Here is a 9,032-nt window from a genome sequence, read left to right as displayed (position 1 = left end):
GGAACAACTAACATACGTGGGAAATGTCCGTAAGCTAAATTAATTATAATTAAATGTATAGGAAATTAAGCCTGTACGATGCTTGGCCCTTTCCAAAGATTTACTGCAACTAACATTAATAGTACTATAATATTCCATATTCACATGCACTTGCAGCATACCTTACATGTTGGTAATGTCTCTTTATAATATATATATATATATATATATATATATATATATATATATATATATATATATATATATATATATAGTACAAGCATTAACATAGCCAGATGTTATGGGGAAAATAACGATCAGTATTTCACTTCATCCCAGAAGTTGAGGTCTTTTCAGTTATTGTGGTACATTTTTGAGACATCTGTACACCTTAATATCCAAACACAATCACATCCAATGGGCAAATCAATGCTTCTGTTACAATAGGTGAAACAAAACCAACAATGAGTTGTCTTAATGAAAAACAGCATTAAAATGACATTTTAACAATAAGTATACATAATCAGTGCTATAGTGTCATTTTCCCCCACCCCATCTACTTTTTTTATATTAACAAAGTGGATGAAATTAGGCTTTCACAAGAGTGACAAGCAGAAAAACAATTATTTAATGTCATAGTTTCACACAACTGAAAACACTTAATCATCACTAGTGCAGCCACTTGCTTTACATTAACAATGAATGCAGCCAATTACAAATAATTCACAAAAGAAAACCTGCTGCAGTGTGTAAGTGAACTGTGACTTAAGGGAAATTTGAGTTTCCAATAAGGCAACCCAGAACATTAAGCTAAAGCTACCCAGACTTTATAACATAGGCTTAAGGCAGACATTGCTGTCACGTGTCTCTAATAAATATGGATACGAAGGAGTGAATACTTAATACAAATGGTTACCTTTTTTTTACACTTTGGTATTGAGGTCTCTTTCTGTTATCAATATCAAAACATGCCTAATTACATCCACTTTGATGCAATGTTGTAAAACATTAAACATAGAGAAAATACAAGGGGGTGGTGAATGCATTTTATAGACAGTGCACCTTACAAAATAAATCAGGATGATTACATAAGATCCAACTGGGGATATAACTCAAATAATGATTTTATGACAGTGCAATCACAGCAACTCAACTGATGCATGAGGCATTAAAAACACACAGAATGTTGGCATGAAAAAATGAAAAAAATAAAAATTAATCACATGTAAATTAAAAATGCATATTAGACACAATCAATCAACTCCCATAACACCGTTGGGATGTGTTAATTCATTTCCAATGTGTCATCCTCTTACTCCAGTCCGACCAGTTTATTTTGCCACCAAAAAATTGCCAGATTATACGCCATCGGTTGTGCTGGGAATTTATGCAGTTTTTCAACACATACTCATCAATTCTCAGACTCCATAGAAATCTCTTTTAATATTCGCTGCTCCTTACGAACACGCATTCGCTCTTTGAAGTCCTCCAACTCTTTCCTCTGAAAATACATAAAACACAATCATAGTCATCATATATTGTGCTGTACAGCAGTAGTTCTGAACTGAATGAATAAATATGCAGATATATAGGTTATAAAAACAGCTAAGGAACAATGCAGACACAGAAAATAATATAAATATATATATATAAAACATCCAACTTGATTAAAAAAAATAAGGTCTGATAGTATTATCTGAAACATTCAAATAAAAAAATGAGCACCACAAGGATGAGCTCTTGTAACCCTTCATGTGGTTTTATCATACCATTTATCTGTTGGTTTCGGAATGATACAGCGAGGACAACATATGGCCCTTATGGGCAAAAAAGACTGAAAAGCTTGCACAGTGTGTACTGCAGAGTATGAGGTGCTGGCCAACAAAAGTTGAATGTATAGACAGAAAAATAAAACCACATCAAAATAAATTCAAATGAATTTGTTGTAGTGAGGGCTGAGTGTGCAGTTTTATTTTTTTTATGGACAGTATCCACTTTATAAACACGAGTGTGTATAGTCTGTGTATTGTGTAGCCTACACTTACATGCAGACCCTCGTCAGGGGGGAAGATCTCTCTCTGGATACCATAGCAGATCAATGCCATCGTAGCACAGAGAAAGAAACATTTGTTATTACAAGAAGAGCACCAAGCGTCACTTGGTGGACTGATAATTATGATGAAAAATTAAACAAAAATAAAGAGACATACCTTTCTCTTCACTATGTACTCTTCAAAATACTCAGCCTGGTTTGAGATCCAGAACATGGTCACGGGAAATGACAGATATAGCATCATCTGCTCAAAAAACAAATAGACCAGCCAGTGAGTGATAGGGGAAACATGTTACATCATGACCACGCTTAGCCTAATAATAATGACTAACGTTAGCTAGATCGAGCCATGAAATCTGGGCCGATTTGTGCATTTGTAATTCTTAAAACCAATAAATATTGAATGCCAACGAATGTTGTTTAACAACATTTGCTACTTACTCTAAACACCTCTATTTTAACACCCATTTTCACATCGATACCGGGCCCACAACAGTGAAACAAACTCCGACCATCGCCAAAGACCTTCACGTTACTTCCGGGTTTATGGAAGGTCCAATCACTTGAAAGCCACGACGCATGCGTTTGGGTTGCCATAAATAAAAAATGTTACCCAGTTGAAAATAGACACACGTTTGGCATTCAGGCCTATTCCTATAGATTTTTTTGCCCTTAGATAAAATAATATTTGGAGATCTCAAAATCTGATTACTTTTCAGAGCTGACCGTCGGTTTGGTTAAAGCATTTTTAACAGTAGTTGTCCACGGAGGGGCACTGCAAACTTTGATTTTGTCCAGATCCATTCTCAATGCGTTTTAGATACAACTTGCAATAATTACCTGCTAAAAAAGCACAACAGTGGATGATCCCCTTCTACTGACTATTAATGGAATAAAACATCAAAAACAACTTACAAGCATGCCAGTCTGGTGAGTGGATTGATCGTAACCTTACCTTTCAAATATACAAAAATAACATTTGTGAACTCCTTTTTTTTATGGATCTGTTTTCACTTGTTTTCTTTACTCTCACCTACCTTGGGGTATCTATAATCTAATCAAAAATAGAGAAGAGAAGACACCGCTTCTTAAGGCAAATGGTTACTTTTGGGAGCAGCATTTTTTAAACTTTCACTTATGTTTTTCCATTGTAGCTTTGTGCCCAAATGTCCTGTAGGCGTTAATAGATGTTTTTTTTGTCAGTTTTTGCCATGGATGGTTTTTGCCTGGTGCACAGATATTTTGCCAGACGTAATACGCTCTTACGTCCTCAGCGAAAGACCTACGCGTGACGTCATCGACAACGAGAGGTGTTCAGGATCCTCGGAGAGAAAGATCCCGCGCGCCCTGGCAACCTGATAAACCCAGGTAAACGCCGTTGATTCAAACATTATTCTGCCAGTCATGTTCTCTCAGTAAACCGAATGAGTATACCGCAAGAGACACGGTAACAGTAGTGTAAAGACTTGAGAGGTAGCTCTGATGCCCGGCGCCCACTGAGACCGTTCACTTGCACGGCGGCCTGTTCTGGCTAACTAGCTAGCTTGCTAGCTAAAGCTAGTTGGCAGTTGTCTATCAAAAGACACAATAACCGCATCTACATTGTGTGTCTATCTGACATCCCTTGCCTGTTTCACTCACTGCTGGCCACAAATACGCTGCTAATAGCCCGACAAATGCTGCTACAACCACCGTGTTGGGCATCAATTGCTAATTTGCTCGTCGACTGTCTTGTGTTGTGGGAGACGGTGATGATGGCGCACACTCAGACTGAGGCTATTTTATGAGAATGCATTCAAAGGAGTAGATATCACAAAACACAACTGTACAGTTCATTTTCCAAAGCTTACTGTCACGATCTTGGAAACAACATGTATCTTCGTACGCTTCCAGGTCTGCTATGCATAGCACTGACGTCCATTACGAAACCCAGGCAATAATCTTTGCCCTGTGGCCTAACGTTAGGATTTTGGCTGCTCGACGATGGTCGCTCGCCAGCAGTCTTTACTTTGCAATGTATGTTTTTATTCACCACCAACTGTTAATTATATCTATCCCACACAGATGTGTTTGGGTCTGTACTGTTTGTATGACTAATATGAGGGGAGACAGACATAAAGCAGTGGCATTCAGCCGACTAGTGTGTTCAAACAGATTACTCCTGCAGAGGCCCGTTAACGTTACTTAGCGTACTGTCCATGCCTGTTGTTTTCCTTGTAGGAGAAATCCTCAATTTTACAGGCGTGAAACCTGTTTTAAATTGTTTATGCTTTAACATCGCTATAGCAGTTGGAAGCACAATGTGTAACAACATAGATCTATCTAATGACTAACCCACCTGCAGTCACGCTTGTTTGGATAGGCTTCTTTGCCTAAAGGTGCACACAGATCGAAGCAGTTTAAACCTCTAGGGCTACTGTAACTTCTTACCTAGCATATACATTTTATCTACCATTTTCCTTAAACTATATTTTGGCAATCTGATATGCAGACCCAAGCTATAGGTCAGTTTTGTGATTAGTGTGTATACAGTGATAAGATATAGAAGATGTAGACAGTGCTACATCATGCCACAAAGTGTGTAAATAAAGAGGACAAATTGGGTCAAAGGGCATGCAGTTACCAGGTGAGCAGTAGATCAAACAAACTCAGAAGGCTGAGCTATAAATTGGTACCATTACTGCAAATTAATTTTCCTAGTTGAAATAGATCAAAGTTTTTAAAGAGACTGAGTCAAAGTGCTTGCCGATAATTGAATAACATACTTTACCTCAAAATACTAGTATGTAATTATTGTTGGTTTTCCATTTTAAAAAGCCATTAACTACCTGCAACATTTCAGGGTGTCTAAAAATTGCCAGCCAGGAAAACGTGCATGTCGGCCACTTAATCTACAGATTTAGATGTGACTTATTTTTGGCTGTGATTTTGGTCATTAATACTTTTATCGCCCCTGTTTTCGCTCTTTTTTTTTTTTTTTTTTTTTAATTCCTTTTTTTGGTTCTGTTCTCTCTGATTTAGTTACCATGGTAACACCATCCTTGGCCTAGTTGTGAATGACCTCTAAATGAAAAGGAGTGTGTGGTCAGGGAACAAATGATCGAGCAAACAAAATATATTATATAGTGTGTGTGTGTGTGTGTGTCGCCAAGGACAGCTGTACCAGGATGTATGGCATAAGACAGCATGTTTTTGTGGGTTTAGACATTAGTAATTAGTAATACCTTGATGTCCCTCAAGTCTGGAACAACAATGGGAAATATCCAACTGGTGTAGGATAAGTAGCCTATACTATTCTTACTAAGTATGACGTAAAATTGAGTATGTTGTGCATTCCAACTGCATAGTATGTAGATTTTGTGTACACGAGAAATGCCCGGATGTAGATAAACAAGAATTTCTGAGTAAGAGACGTGAGGTCTTCGCACCAATTACAAAAAAGTTCTGGCAGGTAGACGTGTTATGAGACTGGGGAAGCTCCTTTTTTAGATATAGCTCCGTGCTTCGTGTGTATGCAGCGAGTGTGTGGTTGACCACAACACATTCACCACCATTCAATGAGTCACTTGTCATTTGCAAAAGCCAACAGTTGTACACTTTGCATTAAAAGCAAGCAGTGGAAGTTGATGTGACTTAGGAAAATCATATTTTAAAATATAAATTTAGCCAATGAGAGAGAAGGAGAAACAGAGTGAGAGATATTTATGCATCATATTCTAGCGTTGTAGAAAATTGATCTTAATGGTAAATTTCCTGAGGAACATTATCTTCTGCTTACTTTTAAGGCAAAGAATACAATGGTTAATTTGTACAAATGATTAGTAGCCTAATCCTTGAATGGTATGATTATGACAATTCAGAGCAGTGGTCAGTAAATGTATATTTTTAGGCTACTTACGCATTCAGTCGGTCCGTGATCGCTTTCTCTCGCTGTTTCGTTACAGCGGCCGTGTTTCTTTTTTTACAAATGTGTTTCACATTATCATACTTCCACAAGAAGCTGCTGCTCACTCTGTATAAAGTATGAACAATGTGTATTCTCCATTTTAGCATCAGTAAATCTGTTATCAACCTCGCGGAAACCGTGAACGCTCATCTATCGGAAATACTTCAACCTGGCTCGACCTAGTCGCTCCTGCTCAGCCTGGCTTGGCCTTCGTGAAACGCACAAAGCCAGGCGGCACAGATTAGATTAGGTCAATCCTCGCTCGGTTATCCTGGATTTAGAAATTCTGCTTTTGTGAAACAGCCCCCAAGAGTCAGTTGGAAAAAACTCTGACACTAAAGAGGATACAAGAGGGCGAGGAAGCCTGTCTCCAAACAAATCAACGTCAAGTATAAACGCTGTCATTTTGATACATTTTATGGTGTGTCAATAGAAAAGGTATTAAGTGGAGTGCTGTCCAAGGTACCATTTTTGTATATTATGATCCACATTAAGGGTCCAGCACCCAGTCCTCAAAGTGTTAAGTTTCAGAGTTGAGCGTGTTAAGTCTTATTTTTTACATTTTATGGATACAAATATTTATTTGCAGTAGTAGCAACTTTAAGGACCATTTAAATACTTTAATATTTCAGAAGATTTACATATACAGTGCTATCTGAAACGTTGAATATCCCTCAAGGTTTTGCATGTTTTTATTTATTTATTTTTTTACCTTATGCTGCTCAGATTTAATATTAAGGTTGTATCTGCAAGTTTTGAAAATATTTTTCAATTTTCATTTCATTTAAAAATTCCACTTATTCTGCTTTTAACCCTGGGAAATCATAAAACAAGTCTCCGTCAAAGCTCAGTGAATTAGTACAGTATTGCACTACCATAAAGCTGGACTTATAAGAGTTAAAAAATGAATGGTTAAAATCGAAGAAGCAGAGAGATCCTGAATTTTAGTCTCTAGCATGGGTCAAGCATTCTTTCAATAGTCCCCCCTGCCTCTTAAATACACACTTCTTTCAAACACAGACTTTCTGTCTAAAAATGTTAAGCTAAAAAAATATGCTACAACTGATTTCACTCGCTGAATAGTACTCCACAAAACTGTACTTCATGTGTAAAATTGGCCCAGTGCCCCTTTTTAATTTGGCATCACATATATTCCTTCATCCTGGATCTAGTAATAAGACTGACAGTAGCATCAGTCTAGACAATATACTGTATAAGTCTTTACAACACATTTCAGTAGTGAGAGATTTCCAGGTTGTTGAATGAGATTTTTTGGTTGATTCAATTAGTTTGTAAATGACTAAAAGGCTTTATTATTACTACTAAGTTCTTCTTTCACCACCCTTTTTTTCTTTCGCATAACTGAATAGAAGTGCGTGCTACACCATGTCAAGTTGGCAAATTGCCTGTTCCTTGTTTTCTCCACTTCGGGTCCCTGTAGATTTCAGCTTCTCTGGTGCTCTGGGGTCACATTTAGAAAACTGTGCGTAGGATCTTTCCTAAAAGTGTACGTACGCCCAAAAGCGTACGTCAAAATGGTGTACGTCAAAAAAAAAATCCGATTTATAAAACCATACGTACGCACATCTATAAGCGATGTTCCCTTTTATAAATCACAATCACATGCAAGTGTGCGTACGTGAATCAGCTTCATTTATCCCGCCCTGTACACGCCCATTTTTAACCATAAATAATCAATGCAAAGCACCTCATGAATGCTGATAAGTATGTTAATCAGCAGGGCTGTAGTACTCGAGTCCGGTCTTGGACTCTGGTCTCGACCGAATCCAGATGTCTTTACTCTTTACTATGTTCCCATATAACGTTTTCACCGCTACCTATGTTTGTTTACTATTGGAGGGAAAGTGAAACACTGGCCATCTAATAACCAATCACACAGGTTATCTTCGCAGGGCACGCTCTGCATCTGCGTGCCCTGCTAATTTGCATTGATTCACACACTTCCAAATAACAATATAATACAATAAAATATTTTTTTTTCAGGGAAGGCATAAACCAACCATAGGGTTTATAACCAACCAACCCACTCTGTAATACTGGTCACTTCTTTTCTACACTACTGTACATCTGGAGTGAAGCTATATTTTCATTTAGTTACTCAAATGCTCAGTACTAGTACCTAGAAGTGGTAATAGTAGTGGGTTGGTGTTTGTATATCAGTTCTAAAACTGGTATTATGAGGTATCACCATATATCATCATTCTGTTTTCTTTAGATTAGATTATATGATATCAAGGGGAATGTCTTTACTTAAAAATCCTGGGTGTTGTGACACTGTTTTTGCTTTTAAATCAACAAATAATAACCCCAAATGACTGATAATGTCATGGATGCATTAGACTTTTTTTTTTCCTGTCCTGGACTCTGTGCTGACTCGGACCTGAACCTTTTTGGACTCGGTCTTGTCTTGGACTCGAACCTCTCTGGACTTGGACTCGACTAGTCATGGTCTTGGACTTGTCTTGGACTCGACAAAGGTGGTCTTGACTACAGCCCTGTTAATCAGGGCTCGAGAGTGCGACCAATTTGGAAAATTTGTAAGGGTGCGACTGTCGCACCGGTGCACCTAACGTCCTTGCATCCGCTGCCTCTCCACTAACGAAGCAATGTCGTTTATATCGGTATGGTTTAATGTTGCGTTACATGACCCATTCCTTCTGTAAAGCCGTACCTGTGTTTGGATCTCTCCTCCGCGCAGCCCCGCCCCCATTCACTCACACACCGGCCGGCTCGCGATATTACGAATCCCACTATGGCCACGCCAAGACCCGCCCTTCAATAGCGTTCACACACTACTATTGGCCAGGCGTCCATGCTTACATGTACAGGTCCTATCCACTGACCAATCCCCTAACCCTAACCTTAACCACTCGAGGTGAAATGCCTAACCCCAACCAATCAAGCTGCTTCGTAGGGCGGGTCTTGGCGTGGCCATAGTGGGATTCGTAATTTTGCGGCCGGCTCACCTGCAACATGGAGAGACACAGCGCCGCTGGTCCAAACTCCCGACATTTGTCTACAGTTTTAATTGTT

At 38.5% G+C, this 9,032-nt stretch overlaps 2 protein-coding genes across 3 annotated transcripts in view; one reads left to right on the top strand and one right to left on the bottom strand.

Annotated features, from left to right (window-relative positions):
- Positions 1-584: 584 nt before the first annotated feature.
- On the bottom strand, positions 585-2,586 carry pet100 (PET100 cytochrome c oxidase chaperone). The gene is made up of 4 exons (XM_028598616.1): positions 2,474-2,586; positions 2,190-2,276; positions 2,025-2,057; positions 585-1,480 (listed from the first exon to the last, which is right to left on the bottom strand). The coding sequence occupies exons 1-4, from the start codon at positions 2,498-2,500 to the stop codon at positions 1,391-1,393; spliced, it is 237 nt and encodes a 78-aa protein (XP_028454417.1). The 5' UTR covers positions 2,501-2,586; the 3' UTR covers positions 585-1,390.
- A 218-nt stretch (positions 2,587-2,804) lies between these two features.
- The window catches only part of brd4 (bromodomain containing 4), a 44,081-nt gene continuing 37,853 nt past the window's right edge, over positions 2,805-9,032 (top strand). The window contains exons 1-2 of one of the 2 annotated variants that reach the window (XM_028598528.1): positions 2,805-2,962; positions 3,307-3,400. The gene's annotated coding sequence lies outside the window, so the exon portion shown is untranslated. Of the gene's footprint in view, positions 2,963-3,289; positions 3,401-9,032 lie in introns of those variants that run through there. The other variant, XM_028598529.1, reaches the window with a different exon arrangement.

Source organism: Perca flavescens, chromosome 15 (assembly GCF_004354835.1).
Source record: "Perca flavescens isolate YP-PL-M2 chromosome 15, PFLA_1.0, whole genome shotgun sequence".
Lineage (NCBI taxonomy): Eukaryota > Metazoa > Chordata > Actinopteri > Perciformes > Percidae > Perca > Perca flavescens.
The sequence above is the reverse complement of the archived record's forward strand: the minus strand, read 5'-3'. Positions and strand labels throughout refer to the sequence as shown.

Coding starts and splice junctions, on each gene's coding strand:
- pet100 (XM_028598616.1), bottom strand. CDS start 2,500: ATGGGTGTTAAAATAGAGGTGTTTAGA. Junction 2,277..2,473: donor TTAAAATAGAGGTGTTTAGA/GTAAGTAGCAAA, acceptor TTTTTTGAGCAG/ATGATGCTATATCTGTCATT. Junction 2,058..2,189: donor AGTACATAGTGAAGAGAAAG/GTATGTCTCTTT, acceptor TATGGTATCCAG/AGAGAGATCTTCCCCCCTGA.